At 40.0% G+C, this 19296-nt stretch overlaps 1 protein-coding gene across 4 annotated transcripts in view; it reads left to right on the top strand.

The window, feature by feature from the left end:
- The first annotated feature begins 336 nt into the window (after positions 1–336).
- The window catches only part of LOC142759217 (ephrin type-A receptor 3-like), a 228025-nt gene continuing 209065 nt past the window's right edge, over positions 337–19296 (top strand). For 3 of the 4 annotated variants that reach the window (XM_075861173.1, XM_075861171.1, XM_075861170.1), the window contains exon 1: positions 338–531. In XM_075861173.1, coding sequence (XP_075717288.1) covers positions 444–531 — 88 coding nt within the window. In that variant the 5' untranslated portion in view covers positions 338–443. Of the gene's footprint in view, positions 532–19296 lie in introns of all 4 variants that reach the window. The other variant, XM_075861172.1, reaches the window with a different exon arrangement.

Raw genomic sequence — 19296 nt, 5'->3', positions numbered from 1 at the left:
AGCCTTAGACATAAACCGACACCTCACTCATGCCATACATGTTACCACATAGTACAACAGTGCACAATATGCAGATTCTTATACTTCAGATGTCAGGGTCTACACATCCACGCTGCATAGTAGACATCCAGGATCTGGATTAGGTCCACATATTATTCATCATAATCAGTAGAGTTTTGCTTTGTAACCATACACAATATATGGGCTCCATTGATGGATTCCGCAGGCTGACTCTCTGCTCAGCCATAAAATACAAGCAGCCTTAATACAATAGGAGGATAATACACAGGGAGGGGTTATGGGAACAGAATTCCCATCCAAGCTGTGCTTTGATGCCTGCCCTCCTTACTGCTCTGTATCTCATCCCTCCTCCCTCTCGCTCGCTCGCTCTCTCTCTCCTACTATAGCTCTGTAACTTTGCTTGTTCTGCACATAGCCTCGATATGTCTTTCTGGTGGATTTATCCTGTCTTGGTCACTCTTTGCACCCTATTCTATTCCCAGGCTTTGAGGACATACCCATCAAATGAAGGTAGGGGGCTTTTAATACCTTCTTTGACTTTACTGGGTACCAGTTTGAGAGTGATGGATAGAATGAATCATTGTACACCTGTTTTCACCTGCTATCATCTATCTATAATCTCTCTATCATCTGTCTATCTATCTGTCTATCTATCTATCTATCTATCTATCTATCTATCTATCTATCTATCTATCTATCATCTATCTATCTATCTATCTATCTATCTATCTATCTATCTATCTATCTATCTATCTATCTATCTATCTATCATCTATCTTATTCTATGACTGATAACTTTTAGTTTACTTTAGAAGATATTAAGTATATGAGTGTGTGTTAAGACTCATGAAATAGTCTACAGCCTTGACCATGACCCATGTTGGTTCTTCAGAACTATAGTGGGAGCACCATGTGCACACGCTCATTGGTCAAGATTAGATTATAACTGGTTTCTGGATCATAGTTATGATCATGAAATAGGATGTGTGTTCCGGTTTTATGTTCTTGTATATCCCTTTGTTGTCCCAACTATGGGATATCAAGCCTGTGGTCCATGCATTTGGGAAACACCTGCTAAAGAGAATGGAAATGTGCAGTACTGGGACCTTACCTCCATTATGTTGCATTTATAGGGTCAGAATTATTCAGCCATCAGGGCTTAGTGATATTACAGATGTAGGTCGTTTATATGTGTAGATGGGTGTTTGTTGTGTGATGGTATTACGGTCTTGTAGAAGCTCTGTCTTTCTCCAGCTTTTGGCTTCACACTGTCTATAGTCCATGTGGCTGTGTGATAAGAGTCCTGACTAAATTATGAATAGTGGGGAATATTACTCAGTCTTTTATGAATATTATATTTCACGTTAATGCTTGTTACTCAATAAGAACATGGATATTAATGTAATTTTACATGTTTTTACATGTTTTCATATCTACAATATATTATGTGCACATGTTTTATATGTTTATACAAAGCCTGAAGATGTGTGCGGCTGGCTTGCGATCTTTGTTCCTTGCCGCTCTGGACACTTGGCTGGCTACATGATTTCATCTGGATGGGACAGGGAGGGAAGTTTTAGTGCCCCCCTGTGACATGTATTATTGATAAGTCCTATGAGTGTGACTGGCTGGAGACAGACAGAGGAGACATTTCGAGGCACTACCAGTCTTGTATGTGTGGTTTATCTGCATTGAACTGTCTACGAGAAGCTCCGGGAAGCAGCAATAGGGTCATTGTGTCTTCAGAAAAGTTAGATATTAATAGAAAAGCAAGGCTGAAAATACCTACATGTATAACATATTGACAAAGATGGCTTATTTGGTCAAACTAGACAATGATATCTATATTATAGTACATTACGCTGTTTCTGTATTTTAATCCTACTCTAAGATTTCCCTAAAATATAATTAGCCTAAACTGATATGAAATATCACACATCTATCATGTGTATATATAGGGTTAAAACATAAATCTATGAGGTAGTGGTAATGCCACAACTGCTCCTTTCTATCTACTGACTGACGCTGTGCATACTGTTTTTGTGTATATATGAATTTGGCATCATTTGGTATAAAGGACGTTGGAAAGGTCTGTATCCCCTGATGTTATTGGGGGTTTATAATGTACAGTTGTAGCAGAGCTGAATTTTTCCAATGAAGTATCGCTGAGTTTGCTATTTGCTATGTGTGGTTTTACGACTTCAACAGAATCTTATCTTAGAGCATTATCACAATGCACGAGCTCCATAAATGATCAATTCTGCTCTGTTTGAAGGCCTTCAGTACATGAATTGGATGGACCCGTGCCTGCCTTTTAGACTAAACGCATAATTAATTAGTTATTTGTTTCTTTTACTACCTAGTAGGCTTCGTCGGGGCTCCGTTCATGGGTTCCATCAGAGCTTTCCATCAGGGGAACCCATGAACGGAACCCTGACTGAATCAAACGGAAACTATAGGTTCCCGTTTGCATCACCATTGATTTCAATGGTGACGGATACAGTGCAAATGGTTTCCGTTTGTCTCCGTTGTGCAAGGGTTCTGTCGTTTTGACAGAATGAATAGCGCAGTCAACTACGGTATTGCTTAAATTAATGGTGATACAAACGGAATCCATACGTTTGTTAAGTCAGGGTTCCGTTCATAGGTTCCCCTGACGGAAAACTCAGATGGCCCCCCTGAACGGAACCCTGACGCTTCTGTGAACGAAGTCTTACCTAACATTCCCTTTTATGTTTTACCTTTACTATGATCCTATAAACCACATGATAAAGTGTCTTTAAGAGACACCACTGGTGAGTTGTAGGGTAATGGCAGGATAAGAGTTAATGCTCCCTCTGTCATTTGTAGCTACTTTATCTGTAATATCACCATCTGATTTCCCGTAACCCCAGGACATATTCAGTAATACCATGATACAAACACTGATATAAATCCTATGCTGATCTAAAATGATACACTTTAAACACTTAAAATTCCTAATGAAACCAAGATACAAAAGATAAAAAAACAAAAACATCTATAAATAAATAATAAATGGTAATGCACATTTCCAGGGGTTAGTTGAAGCTTAAAGAGGCTGTCACCAGATTTTGCAACCCCTATCTGCTATTGCAGCAGATCGGCGCTACAATGTAGATTACAGTAACGTGATGTCACTCACAGGTCCTGCATCGTGTCGGACGAGCGAGGACACATTGGCACCAGAGGCTACAGTTGATTCTGCAGCAGCATCGGCATTTGCAGGTAAGTCGATGTAGCTATTTACCTGCAAACGCTGATGCTGCTGCAGAATCAACTGTAGCCTCTGGTGCCGATGTGGCCGACACGATGCAGGACCTGTGAGTGACGACACAGCGTGATCTCTCGAGAACACGGCTGTGTCTGCACTGCCAGAAGCTGGGCGTTCTGAAGAGAAGTGGATGATACTTCTCGTCAGAACGCCCAGCTAGTAAAAGTAGTAAAAACGCCCCGATGTAACACACATAATACACGCCCAGTTGTACTTTTACTGTAAACACGCCCAGTTGGACTTTTGCAAGCCTCATTTGCATAAATACAAAAATGGTCATAACTTGGCCAAAAATGCTCGTTTTTTTAAAAATAAAAACGTTACTGTAATCTACATTGCAGCGCCGATCTGCTGCAATAGGAGATAGGGGTTGCAAAATCTGGTGACAGAGCCTCTTTAACTCCATTCTAGTCCTAAAAAAAATACAGGCGTGACTGCAAAAAATGCCAATATACCCCTCTTACCCCTCATGAGACAGGAAAAGGGGTCCTGAAGGATACGAGCGGTTCTTTGGCATGGTTATCACGCTGAAGAACTTGTGTCTTCTTTCTCTGACTAATAAGATGTCTCTAAAAAGTAAAATAATCCATTTGTAATTGTCACCCTATTGTATCCACTAAAATCTAATAAAAAGTATTGTACAAAGTCTATTGTTGAGGACACACTTCAAGGAAAATAATTCGCAGGAGACACCAATTCCCCACTGTAAAGACCCTGTAACAACCCCCATATCTCAGCTTCCTGGACCCCTGAAGAGAGGAAGCTGGGGGGGGGGGCATATGCCCCGAGTGCTGGCTTTCCGGGGGGGTGGGGGGGTGGGCGCCAACAAGCTGTTCTGCCTTGGCCAGGGTATTTAGATACAAAGAATAAGTAGCTTAAATAAAACATTGGGGCACATTATGCTTAACTGCAGTAAATATCTTTACTTTCCAGTTTGAAGTTTAGTAGGGGTTTTTCTAGTTTGGACAAAGAGGTGGGGATGCCACTAAACAATAAAAGATCCAGTACTCACCTGACAAATCCCCCAGCGTTCAAGCACAGCCGCTCCGGTGATCCCTGATGCTCTTTGTTCACAGTGATTCAGCGATGACTTGCTTTACACCCATGTGATCGCTGCAGCCAATCCCTGGCCTCAATGGTATAAGACCGCTGAGGTCAGTAGTTGGATGCGCTGGAACGCAGGAGGATCTGTCAGGTGAGTAATGGGTCTTTTTTATGAGACCCCCTTATTTAAAAACTCTTAAATATGAGACTACTATGACCCACATTGTGTATACTCCAGTTTTAGGCCCCGTTCACATCTGCATTAGAAGCTTTGTTAGAGGCCTCTGTCGTGGATCTGGCCGAGATTACAGGACATTACTATAGAAAATAGCGTAGTATGCTGCGCTATTGTCTCCGGTAAAATAACGGCCACCCCGACGGAAAGCCAACGGACACATTAAAGTCAATGGGTCCCGTTGGCCACCGGTGGCGTCTGTTGTGCAACAGAATTGTTGCTTCAGTTTTTTCCTTGTTCTGCTCCTCTGACGAAGCAGAACAATGGAACACACAGACGCAAGTGTGAATGAAGCCTAAAGACCCTTTTACACCGGCCGACAATAGGCCGGTGCAGCGAGCTCCGATCAACGAGACATCGTTGATCGTCGCTCATTTGCTCCTGTCACACAGAGATATGGATGGGGATGAGTGGTCGTTACTCCGATCGCTCGTCCCCATACATTATTATCATGTTGACAGCGAGTCTCAATGAGATGTGCTGCCGACAACGATAATATTTAACTTTTTTAAAACGATACGACCAGCAGATGATCGAGCGTTTGCTGATCGTTCCCCTGTTTACACAGGGCAATTATCGGGAACGAGCATTATATGAACGCCCGATAATCGTCCTGTGTAAAACCCCCTTTACCCTGACAGACTGACGTATACAGTAATATAACTATAAATCACAGTACTGGTACAGATACATACATTGTAACACAATGATTCAAACAAAGGGGGTTATCTATACAAAGTGCCAAAATAGCAGAACTGCAAACTGGTGGTAAGATAGCCTGAAAAATTGTGAAGTAGAAATGAAAATGTTTATATCTGACCCCCAATACACAGTATTTCTAGAACCCATTTGTATAAAACAATGCAAACAGAATTGACAATACACTAAGTCAATATGTGGACTACGCTAGCTGCCAATACTGCATTTGTTAAGACAAGGCCACTTGTGTATCATGACATTTGCTACATACGACAAGGACTTACAATGTGCACGCGTATACTCCAACATCCAATAACATGATAATGACTAGGTGTAGCAGAGCTGAGTCCAATGTAGTAGGGATGAGTTTGTCATTTAGAATAAGTTATTGTGATATTACAATAGGCTATCTGTGGTTTTTACATAGGACTCCAGGTAAATCTGCAGCAAATAAAAGAGTATAGAACAGACAGATCAGTAGATATAAAGACTTGCGGGCCTGGTTTATAAGGCAATGAGATTTATGAATAGAATTGTTTAGGTCGCTGTCCTTACTAAACAAGAGATACAGGGATAGTTAAAAAGTGTAGTACTTCAAGACACTCATGCAAATAGCGAATGTGGGACTCCAGTTGGGGTCCTTTATTAGATTGTCCCTTTTCTAGTACCTGTGGCGCTGGAGCTTTTATAAAACTACAACTCCCATCATGCTTTGACAGTCTGAGGCTGGAGGGAAATTATGGTTTTGTGGGAAAATCACTTACTGAAACCTCAACATTTTAATAATCTTCACATTTTATGGATTGTAGATGCTTTGGGGTGAGTGGAACAAGAAATTTGGAATAAACCAGGCAACAATATTGAGAAGTTATGTCCATGTAGTTGATATTTAAAGAAATATGGCCCCATTTTTAATGAGACTTAAGTACCATTCTTGACCATGAGCTGTGTCTGATATTGAAACCTAGTCCAATTCACTTGACAGCCCCACAATTCACTTAAATAGGGCTGAGCTGCAATACCAGACACAGCCAATAAACAAGAGTGGCGCTGTTTGTGGAAGAAAACACACATAACCCTTATTTTTCTAACCTCATGCAACCACTTTAATATTCCTTATGAGAACTTTCTGTACTAATCTCATACTAGGCTGTTATAAGTGCACAAAAGCAAAGTTGCTAATTTCCCACAGCATTCATACTCCCACAGTGACGTTCCCATATAACATGGTACAATAGACAGTCGACACTTATAGTGGTTTCTATAAATAAATGGATACAATTGACCTTACAATGGAAAGTGACTTTTCACATTTAATGTAGTCCCGGGATGTAGATGCAAAATTTTTTCCACATATCCATGCTATGAGTTTTTCACGATCAGAATGAGTGTTCTCAAAAACATTTGATCAATAGACACTAAAGAGGTTTTTTCATGGGAATAATCTTTTATTAAAGAAAAAATATTCATATTATGTTGCCTGCATTGCCCATAAATAAAAAAGAATAGCCAATTAACATTTACCTGCTACAATAATTGCCCATAAGGTACTGATAATTCTCGTGATTTAACTTATAATGAGTGGTCGGAGAAATAAAGGATTCCATATGGATATTCTGGGTCTACCAAATGCAGCCATTGTCACTTGGGACCTGAAGCTTTGATATAAAGACAATTATAAATGTAAAGGTGTTGTCTTGGATTAGAAGAAAGGTCTGCTTATTACCCAGAAACAGCGCCATTCTTGTCTATGGGCAGTGTTTGGTATTGCAGCTCAGCCTTGTATGTTAGATATATTTTTCATCAGACTTCCGTTGGCTGGAAACATTTGATATGTTTCCATTAGTATTAGCACATGGTAACTTCCCCCACTCTCCATGTTGTACTTACCTTCTCCCGGCGTCCTGGTCCACCCCGCTCCTCTCCTTTCTGTTCAATGTCTGGCGGCCCATCTCACCACCGATACTCTACGCTGGATCCTAGTACGCTCGCGTGCTGACCCTTGCTTTCTTAGAGGGCCAAAATTATTATCACCCAGCTTCCCTGGGTATTTAAGTTCCTTCCATTTTCTTGCTCTTTGGTTCTTCTAGTGTTCCCAGTGTTCCTAAAGTTTCAGCTATCTTGTTTGTTGGATTTCCAGTGTTTTGACTTCAGCCTGTATCTTTGACCATCTGTGCCTGCCGCCTTGCTTAGTTAGACTTTTCTGGGGTTAGCGACCTGGGGTTCCCCTGCAGCAAAGTCTAGATCCCGGTACAGGGGTTAAAGGGTGAAGACCAAGGGTCCCATTAGACTTCGCTCCCCAGTTTAGCCCCATGTCAAATCCCTTTGTGACAAAGTGGGTTCACACCACGTTCTGCTGTTTCCGTGATAGATCATCCCACGGACACAACTACTCATTATCGATCATACCTGACGAGTCATCTGTGCGTCAATGACCGGGTTCAGATACAAATAGCTTATAAGAGGAATGAATTGGAACAGCCCTGTTGATACTTATTATATTACTTTACATTGTATACGTGCAATTGCTGCTTTACTGTTTACAGAGTGAATACAATTTCCATTCATTCTTCTGTTTACTGTAGATGTAGATTGTTTCTTGTTACTAATGAATGTGTGAAACTATTTGAGAGCCATTGCTGCGTGGAAAGGACTAAATTTATCGTCTTGTTTATACTTCTGTCTCCCTAATGTTCCTCCAGTCCATGGGGAGACCCGAGACTAAAATAAGTGCAGCTTGTATACTAGAACTGAGCTGTCATATAGGAATATATAAGCGAGGAAAGCTATTGATTATATGAAAGCCTATAAGAGCGCTCCATATATATAGTGACGTGGAAGATACATTCACATGCATTAAAATAGAATAATGTACAGACAAAGATCATGGCGGAATGTAAAGCCATTGTATAATACAACTATTTAATCCAAATAAAACTTACATACTGTCATGTCTGAGAAGAGTTTGGTTTCTTTGGTATTGTAGGAATAAATAATAAGTGATTGGCCACTAGGGACGCTCTTCCATTACAGTCTATGAGATGTATAACCTACAAGTGCAGAATACTATACTGCACGGCCACATGTATAAGAACTAACTATAAACCAAGGCAGATCTGACTTTACATCAACTGCTAAAAGAAATAGTTCTTGTTCAATGCCCTTTGTCGTCTTCTTAGGCTTCGTTCACATCTGCGTCAGGGCTCTTTTCGGACGTTCCGTCTTAGCTTTCCGTCGGAACGGAGCCCTGCACAGGGTTGTCTGGTGCTGACATTGGTTCTTGTAAGAACATCCTTGTCTATGAGAAACATTAGCTGGTGGGTTAATTTTATGTGTATGGGCAGCTGAACTCTTCTATCACTTGACTATATAACTCAGCAGAATCCTTGTGTTATAAATATCAAGACAACATTAATATTAGACCTGCATTCAGAGAACCCGGCAAACAGCTGATATTGCCAAGGGAAGTTGCCATCGCCTGATCATCTCTTCTGCAGCAACCACTGTAGGAATAATGTATTATTACAGGCGGCCATTAAAATAAATGTAATACATGAACAGCCGGAACCCACCAAGGTTATGATATACTCTATTACCCCCTCTATGACGTCCATGTTCCCTAATACAGAGGTCTGTTTTAAACTCCACGGCAGGGACCTACATCATATACCATTTGCAAAAAGTAGATATTGCTTATTGTTTGTACTTTTTTAAATACCCACGGGTGCTATTCGTAGGGTCTTTTTAATAATTTGACTACAAATTACCAATCGCAGAGATAACTAGTGTCTGCTTTATGACATTGTTTTTAGACTAGTACTAGCCCATGAAGACCACATAACTAGAACAAGAAATTTGACATTAACACTATTATGGATGCACACCACTCCTATATATCAAAGAATAATGAGATGACTTACTGGGGTGCTCATTATTAAGCCAAAAATACAGATGTAAATGGAAAAGAAAAGAGAAAAAGAAGGCATCCACCAGGCACTTAAACAAAAAAGCATAAATCACATATCCTTTATTGTATGAAGAAAGAGCAAACAAGTTCAATCATAATTAAAAACTGGAAAGACTAAGCCCTAGTCAGTAAGACACACTTCTATATAATGGCCTTATCCTTCTGGTCATCCCACAAAAATATGTAGCGTACGTTTATATAAGGACACAAATCCCTAATAGTTACGGTATATAAACCAGACTCAGAACATAAAATTCAACTATGATCATGGAAACAGTTGGACAGTCCCGAAGGGTTAGTTCCATATCAAGTCATTAGTTTGTCTCCTCATAGAAGATCTCCTGGCCGTGTTATACTGTGTAATATTGATAGAGAATTAAATAAGTTAAAATGTAATGATCCAGCAGAAAAGAAATTAGCAAAGTAATGGAAAAATAAATGACTGTATCCCTCGAGGTCATGTCAAGTTCATCGAATTGGAGATCATTGACTTGTTGAGGTTTCCCTTCATCCCTTAGTTTGGGATGTTAATGCTTCAAGTGTTATATAGTTTTACAGTATTGATCAACTGATGTGAAACTGGAAGAGAGAGAAGAGGAATCAGTGGTTTCAGTGCTGGAGGGGCAGTTAGAGAATGACATAGATTGATGACCTCTGTTGTCTAGACCTTTTCGGTGGTCTGTAATTTTGGTCAGTATATTGAAATGCAGTTACTACTTGTCTTTAATAAAAATGTTCCAATTTTTTTATCATTAATTATTTACGAGAATTTTTATCACTAGGATTGATCGTTGTTCAGGAATAAATGCTCTAGATCTTAGTATAAAAAAATAAAATAAAAAAAATTATAGCAATATGATATTTATAATGAATACAGAAACCATTTGCGATGTTAAATGACTAATTTGGTATGACACGTTAAAGCGTATTTTTATACTTTCTGGTAGTGATGTTTCTCTAGATTTTAGAGCTGATTTATCCCCAGGCTATGACCTTCATTGAAATGAATGGAAATTTTAATTTGTATTATTAGCTCCCACTGTGCATGTGGGCTGTCATGTGGATGTTTCTACCTCACTGCAGAACTATCCTCTACTAGTTTAATTCTCCAAGAAGGCTCAGATGGTTCAAGAGTATAGCTATAAGAGTAACATAAACAAGACATACAGACATATAAAGAGGATAAGGGGGAGGAGACAGCAGGGACTTGTCTGTCTACATTAGTACGCAGTTGGATGACTCTGTGACTAGCTACTGTAGGAAGAGTTAGTTCTTTTGTTTCTTTCCTTCCTTCCATCCCACCCTCCCTTCCTTCCATCCCTCCCATCCTTCCTTTCTTCCCTCCCTCCCTTCCTTCCTTCTTCCTTCCCCTTCCTTCCCTTTCATTCCTTCTTTTTTTTTCTTCTAAATTATGTCATTATATTATGTCTATCATATCTTCAATAAAAAGTGCATTATGATGCATGGACTGTATTAAAATATAGAACAGATATAAAGTACTTTATAGGACCTACTTGTTTTTTTGTATCGACTGACATTTATAAATGTGATAAGATTTCAGATCAGACCAAAGTAAATTTCTCATTAACATGCCGGATGAGTTCAGCTCCAAACTTATGCATAGATAACATTGAAATGCAGATTGGTAATGCCCGGGTTGCCATATGTCTTGTCATCTTAAACAGCAGCTAACACCTGAAAGCTGAACTTGTTTTATGGGCAGCATTATACCCTCCGGGAAATATATTTCTCATATCTTGTCCTCTGTAGAAACACGGGTAGCAGCTGCTTCTAAGAAACATGTCCTCAGTGTGTGAGCAGGAGGGGGAATATGAGGGGGAAGCAGATGCATTGTGCTTTCCCAAAGGGTTACTCACACTGCTGGTGGTCTGCATTTTATCTCTCCTGGTTACAAGCCGCGCAATAATGTAGAATGAAAAGACCTCACTGGGAGGCTCAAATAATGTCAATCTATGAAGATACAAATGTCATTTTACGCTAGGTTTTCCGTATCTGACTGAATCTAATGACCACAGCTTTCCCAAATCTGTCAGAATTGTCAGTTCATGGGTGGTTTAATCTCATGTTCAAATGTAGCAGAGCTGAATATATCAATTATCTCTTTGGGGCTTCATCTTTGGGAACTGTAGTAACTCTGGGTTGACTGACAATTTGTGTCCCTACGCAAAAATGGTCATTGGCCACTAACCATGCAACTAACACAAATTACTGGTTCTACCCTGATTGGATTTTTTTTTCTAGACCCACTATAGGATCTTGTTCACACTAATGCTAAAACAGTGGGCAAGATTTACTAATACTGTCTGTTTTAGACACACATAAACCTAGACCAGACAGTCAGAAGATGCGACAAATTTATCACAGTGGTGCATATGATATATGCTGTATGATAAATTTGGCGAATCTTGCCAGACACTTTTCTCTTCCTTATACCACCTATTAGTTGGCTTTGTTTATGGCTGTATATATGCCCAAATTTGGTGCATTTTTGGTTCACAAAGTTTTAAGCCATGCCCCATTTGTGTGAGACCACGCCCCTTTTCCCATGAACTCAGGGGGGAAGTGGACTAAATGCCCTCTAAGGGTATGTGCACACACACTAATTACGTCCGTAATTGACGGACGTATTTCGGCCGCAAGTCCCGGACCGAACACAATGCAGGGAGCCGGGCTCCTAGCATCATAGTTATGTACGATGCCAGGAGTCCCTGCCTCGCTGCAGGACAACTGTCCCGTACTGTAATCATGTTTTCAGTACGTGACAGTGGTCCTGCAGCGAGGCGAGGGACTCCTAGCATCGTACATAACTATGATGCTAGGAGCCCGGCTCCCTGCACTGTGTTCGGTCCGGTACTTGCGGCCGAAATACGTCCGTCAATTACGGACGTAATTAGTGTGTGTGCACATACCCTAAGGGTGCAGTCACACATGATGTATTTGCCATCTATTTCTGTAAAAATTTGCTGCGGAAAACTTTACAATGTAAACGAAATCTGCCCTGAGTTGCGGGATAGTTTTCCATTTGACATTGTATCATTTCCCGCAGCTTATTTTTACGGTGGGGAAATACAAGGCAACTACACCACGTGTGACGCACCCTCAGGGTATGTTCAGATGCTAAAGTAAAAACGGCTGTAAAATACGGAGCTGTTTTCAGTCGCTTTAAAGCATCAAACTTTTTTGATGCGTTTTTTGGAGCAGTATTTGGAGCTGTTTTTCTATTGACACAATGAAAATCGGCTCCAAAAACGGCTCAAGAAGTGACATGCAGTTCTCTTTACGGGGGCGTTTTTTTACGCGTCGTATTTTTCACACGGCCGTGTGAAAAAACGCTCTGTCTGAAGGATATGCAGTTTTTCCTGTTGAAATCAATGGTCAGATGTTTGGAGGCGTTCAGTTTCCGTTTTTTTCAGGCGTTTTTCGTCAAAACACTCTTCGAGGCGTTTTTTTCCCGTTTCTGACTGATTGAAATGGGGTTTTGGAGGCGGAAACCGCCTCAAAATAGGTCATGTCGCTTCTTTTTACCACGACGCAGTTTTTCCACTCGCGGTAAAAAAAACTCGTCCGCCTCCCATTGAAATCAATGGGAGGCATTTTCGAGCGGTTTTTGACGAGTTTTGCAGAGCGGTTTCCGCGCCAAAAAACTCGTAAAAAAAAAAACTCTGTGTGAACAGGGCCTAATAGTTTTATTCTGAACAGTTGTGGTTTTTAAGATAATTAATATTCAGTAGAAATAATTGGTAGCCAATAGAAAGGAAATTCACCAGTGGACTGAGCAGTTTACATGACACAAGAATATTATAGGTGTCTGTTTCAAAGTTGGTCGCCTTTCCTTACGCCGATGAATAAATGATTTGCAGTCCCGGCCGACGTTGTATTTGTACATATATACTTGACTTTGTTCACCAGTAAAACAGGGACAGAGGGGCCTAGTGCTTGATTGCCACCCCACTATATTTCCATGATCCCTGCACCGATTCACCTCTCCCTTAATAACATGGCAGCACCTATAGACACGAGAGCCCTTCACAGGTTTTCATCACGAAACAGCAAGGGGGATGGGATTAATCTTGACTTGACCCCTCTCTCTAGAGGACCCATAGTCATAGTAGCCACATGCACATGCACCCTTGGACACCTTACAAAGTGAAAAATAAACTTGGTTGAAAAGTGACTACTGTATTTTAGCAGTTCTATAATATTTATTTTCATTACTTACACTACAGATTACAGATATCTCAGAATCTTGGTGCCTCTTCCCTTGTTTTTTTCTCACTATTAGTACTGTACTATAAAGTTGAGCCACCAAAGCTGTTTGGTAGTCTATTCAATCAGACATATTTATACATAGGTGACTATAGGACGAGGAGGTGGAGGGGAAGTTCCAGGATGCGTCACAGAGATGTGGGCACAGCTCATCCTTCTTAGACTCGGCGTATGGGCAGACGCGCGTGGTTCTCTTTATTTTCCATCAAGACTCAATTTATGTTTGCTTGTAAACAAGATACTAAGGTCTCCTGAAATACCTGCGAGTTACACCACAAGCGAAATGCGTCAAGACTATAACACATTCGGATGGATGTAATTATTTAATAATAGACTTTATTTATGTGTCAGTTTGGGGCAACCATTACTGCAGTTAGCCTCATTGGCCAGTGTCATGCTGTTGCTCTCCTCTTTTAGGGCTACCCCTGGGATATCCAGCAATAAATCTGTAAAGATAGCCCAGTTTCACACAACAGTTGTTTTAAGTAGAATTGGATACTTAGTAGCAGTGAAGTATTTTAAAATGTATTGAATAAAAGTAAAGTCTTAGACTAGCAATTATTTATCCATTAGAGAGCCAGTGATTTTGCCTAAACAATACATTAACATTGGAAGCATTCACATGGGATATTTCTGTGGCAGTTTTTTGCTGATGAATTTTATACTTAATGCATGGGAATTTATGTTCATTCACATATTGCATTAGGCAATGTACAGTTTTGAGACAGTTTAGACAAAAATAAATTTTTAGGGCATTTTTGGGGGAAAGATTTGAGGGAAAAGGGCGCTATAGACATGTTTTTTTTGTCATTCAGGAAATACATACTTCACTACAGACACTAATATCAGTATATACCCACTGCAGATGCCCTATAAAGCACTGAGATTGCCTGTAACAGATTCACAGTCTTCTTTCCTCCAGGGCGTATCCAATGGGTTTCGGACAAAAAGGGGATCACTCCTTCTCGTGGCGCTCCTGTGATGCTTGTAGATAACTTTAGTGTTTCCTTGTTGGAGATTAACTCCACAATCCTCAAGTTTTTTTAATGATAAAAAAAGAATCTATTTCTTGGAGATAAAATTTATCAAATAAATAAAACAATATATAAACTTGTGACGCGTTTCATCCTAGGACCTAGGTCTTCATCAGGTATAATAAAATGAAGGGGTTTCTACAGTACTTAAATACTCTTCTCTCGATTCATTTTAAATAGGTCAAGTGCTATGGGTCTAAGTTCAAAGGGGAGTGGCCTATTTTTCTCCAGGGCGGGACTGGCCTTTTTCACTGCTCTGCAGGGGAGGGTCTGCACTATTTGCCCTATAGTTAATGCTCTGGTGCTGTTAAGAATCACCGCGTTCTTACCCATTTTAAACTTGGTCTTAGCAAAATGGGACAAAGCAGAAAATAAAAAAAAGACTGAATTAACTTTTTGTTAATTTTTTTTCAGTTAAATTTTTGTTCATTTTTTGGGGGGGGGGGGCATCAAGTCACGGCAAATAAACTGTTCCTATGTAGATATTATCAAATCAATCCTCCTGATTCTCAATTTGCCTGCCAGGTTACATTGTATGAATTGAAGTTCATGTCTTTGAGTTAGCAGATGATTTTCTTTTCTCTATTTCTTTGTAAATATTTGTTAGGAGAAACGTTGCCTTGTAGTATGTTAACTTTTTGTTGTGATGCTTAATATGGCAATTGGATCTGAGACAGCTGGATTTCATCTTTCCATTACAAGTCGCTAGCAGCTTCACCCTATTATCATCTGCCGAGACAAATTAGTATCCACGTGCGACCTCTAATTGCAGGGCCCTTGGTCCTTGTGGGACATGTTCACAGATTATAAAAAGCACAATGATTGCAGTCTGTGAACCTAATGCCCCATTGTCATCTCTGGATCACTAAGCAATTCTAGTTTATATAACGCCTTGCTTAGCACCATGACTTCACCGTCAACAGATGATCAGCATTGTGGGACGGCATTTTCCAGAAAGGTGGCATGTACGCAATAAGCAGAATTTGCATATAGGTGATCCTATACATATCTTTACCAATTAACATCATTGAAGCATTTAAAGTGATACCACCATTAAATAAAGGAGTAGATTATCTAGAAAAATATTTGAATATTCGGGGCACAGTAAACCCTTTTGGATGGTCTCAGTAAATATTGTCTGTTTTGTCTAAGACTTGCAGTTATACTCACAGTTTTATGTACAGGACAACCCATTTTAACAGGTCCAACACCAAAATAAACATGACACTAGACAAATAAGGGTCATGTTTTCAATCCATCAGTCTTATCATGAGTATCTTACAAGTATGGTATAGGTTAGATGCCTTGGATCTTTAAGAGTTAATTCACTTGTCTATCAAGCCCATTCTAAAGGTGGCCAAACACATTAGACGAAAGTTGAGGAAAGTGGACAATGTCGACCATAAATTGATTGCTGATAGTAATATTCTAAAGAAAAAAAAAACAGGTTGGCCGTGTTGGAAATGTTTATTAGAGTACTGGAAGAAATTGAACGTGCATGGGTCACGCGGGATGACCAGGATGATTGTTCTATAAATGCCAAACCACATAGGAGGGGTGTAGGCGACGTCATTATACTTACATTACTTCCGGCCATACATTGGACGGAAATCTTGTCTGATCGCACATGTGTTAGAGCATTGTACCACTATACCATTCAATATCATATTAAATGTGCATGGAGACACCCTCCGAACCTTGCCCTACTGATAGTATTTGCTTACAGAAATTTTTTAGCAATTTTTTTAGCTCTTTTTTTTTTTGCAAATGCTGCGGTTTTGCCGTGATTACAAAAAACGCTGCAAAAATCATAAAATAACCGCAACAAAAAAACAACCTCATGGCTACTTGCTTTAGATTTTACAGACTGATTTGATATTCTTCAATCGTTTTAAGATTAGAGAATGAATATGGAAATGGATGATAAAGCACAGGCTTCCATCTCAATAGGAAAGGTTTGGCAGTGAAAGTGTTATGCTGAATCCTACATTGACTTCAACATCTGAGCTCAGAATGACGTGAAATGGAAACATGTCCAGGGACACGGGACTTCCAGTCTGAGGGGAATAACTTCTACAAGGTGTACTCAGTGGAAACAATTAACTTCTTCATAGCCAGTAATACCTGAGGAAAAAAAAATAATTCTCTGAGGGAGTCACTACGTTTGCTATGAGGGATGGGAAAGTTTAGTCACTCATTCCACTTATAAAAGTTACTATATCTTGTCTTACATAAAGCTGACGTATAAATCTCACTTCAGCCCTGCTGTTAAGTGTGGTATTCCTCCTATTTTATAAAAAAAAGTCATTGAAGAGAATCATATTTTTAGCTGCTTTAAGATTTATATAGGTCTTCTACAAATAAGCAGGTCTGCATAATATATAATATTACTTATAAGACTAGGTCACATTAAAGGCCCTTCTACATGGGCCAATAATTGAGCAAACGAGCACTCGTACGAACGCTTGTTCCTCATCATTGCTCTGTGTAAACAGGACAGCGATCAGCCAATGAACGAGCAAGCGCTTCTTTCATACGGCCCAAAAAATGGTCACTTGTTAGCAGCACATCTCCCCGTGTAAACAGGGGATGTGCTGCAGATAAGATGCTAAATGTATTGGGATGAACAATCGTATTAAATGGAGTAAACGAGCATCGATCGACAAGCTGAACTTGTCGATCGGTGCTCGGTACTGGCAATAAAATCTAGCGTGTAAAAGTACTCTTAGTCTTAAAGGACATGTCCAGATTAAAGGGAACCAGCATTTCACCTATTAAACCAGAAATATCCGGTGGTAGTGGGTGAAAAATAATTTCTATATAACCTATAATTATCTTCTTAGTTGGCTCTGTAGCTTTAGTATTCAGTTTTTTAGTGTTCCCACACCGTATGCTAATGAGCAGAAAAGAGTCAAATCTTCATTTGAAAAGAGTCACATCTTCATTCCTCAAGTCTTTTTGAGTTTACCCCGCCTCCTTACTTTTGATTGACAGCTCCTCGCCTTCCCCCATGCACCACACACACCACTCCCCTCAAGACTAGTGGGAGTGGCTATTATTATTTAAAGCACCTGCTCACTCCTTCATCAGCGTTTCTGACCTGGCTGTGTCCATTTGTAAGTATGGCCTTTCTCTGTGTTTTTGTATATGTCCCCTTGTTTTTATGTTTTTTCTCTTCTGGTGTGTGCGCACATAGGGACACCAGATTATTACGATAAAAGGCGCGAAATGTTTGCAGACCGTTATTTACAGTTGGAGAAGGAGTTTAGGAGAGGGGATAACGGCAATGAACTTTTGATAGCAGCGACCAGTGAGAGATAAGTAAAGTTCAATAGGTGAAATTCTGGTGACAGGTTCCCTTTAAGTCTAATCTATGTAATTGTCAGGCACATGTAGATGTATCTGAAGAGGATTTCCTTTGGGGTTTGGGGAATTCTTATAACCTCTATATTGTTTAAAATACATAACATTTATTTATTTTTACAGTTTTTAGGTATTGTTTGAGTCTTAAAGAATTGACCATTATCTGGCCATATTCTGAAAGCACTTTAAGATATATAGAATAATGCTGCTGAATGCGGTGTCTTTATCGAAACAAAGGAGTCTAACTTCCATGATTTGCCCAGTGCCAGGGCACAATCATTTGTATTTACTTTGGTCATCCTGCTTTTGCTGCCATCGTCAGGTTCCATGTTGTTTTTAACAATAAAAGCATAGTTCACGCTGAAAAAAAAATTTTTTGTCACCACAGTGAATTTTACAGAGTGATTTGAAAGCTATTCTAAAAAATACAGTGAGCAGTGTGTATACAGTATATCCTGCAGTGTATACAATCATCATCATCATCCTTTGTATTTCTCTGTAGAATTGTTATCGGCTTGGTCATGGCCATCTTTACTCATGATCAGGGGTTACCTGACCATTTCATCATTAGGGCAATGCCAAAAGTTCATGGCCAGAAGTTTAAGTGCAAGGTCTGCAAAAAAACAAGAGATACATGAGATACGGTAAATGCTGCTCAGAAGCTTAGTGTAAGGGTATGTTCACACGGCCAAATTACGGACGTAATTCGGGTGTTTTACGCCTGGAATTACGTCCGAAATTCCAGCTTGAATGCGTTGACAAACATCTGCCCATTGAAAGCAATGGGCTGACGTTTGTCTGTTCACACGAGGCGTATATTTACGCATCACTGTCAAAAGACGGCGCGTAAATAGACGCCCGCGCCAAAGAAGTGTCCTGTCACTTCTTGGGATGTAATTGGAGCCGTTATTCATTGACTCCAATGAAAAGCAGCGCCAATTCCGTCCGTAATGGACGCGGCGTTCAAGCGCCTGCACATGCCGTTACGGCTGAAATGACGGGGCTGTTTTCTCCTGAAAACAGCCCCGTAATTTCGGCCGTAACGGACGTGCACGTGTGAACATACCCTAATCCTATAGTAGTTGGTTAGGGGCCCATGACCATTTTTGCCGGGGATCCCCGACTACTCTCTGCCTGCCCTGCTTATGAGGAATATATAATATCTAGTGGTCGGCGTTCTAGTTCCTTCCTGTAATGCACAGATTGTGGCAGTCGCACGTAGCTACAAAGTGTCCCTGGAAATTATATTTTATTGTTTGCAAATATGCAACATCTGTGGTTATGTTTTTACTGACAGACATTGAATTATCAAAATTAATGACAGATGGATTTTATTTACTCATTTAATCTGCTC

Source organism: Rhinoderma darwinii, chromosome 4, assembly GCF_050947455.1.
Source record: "Rhinoderma darwinii isolate aRhiDar2 chromosome 4, aRhiDar2.hap1, whole genome shotgun sequence".
In the NCBI taxonomy this organism is placed as follows: Eukaryota; Metazoa; Chordata; class Amphibia; order Anura; family Rhinodermatidae; genus Rhinoderma; species Rhinoderma darwinii.
Note: the sequence above shows the minus strand (reverse complement) of the source record. Positions and strands in the feature narration are given on the sequence as shown.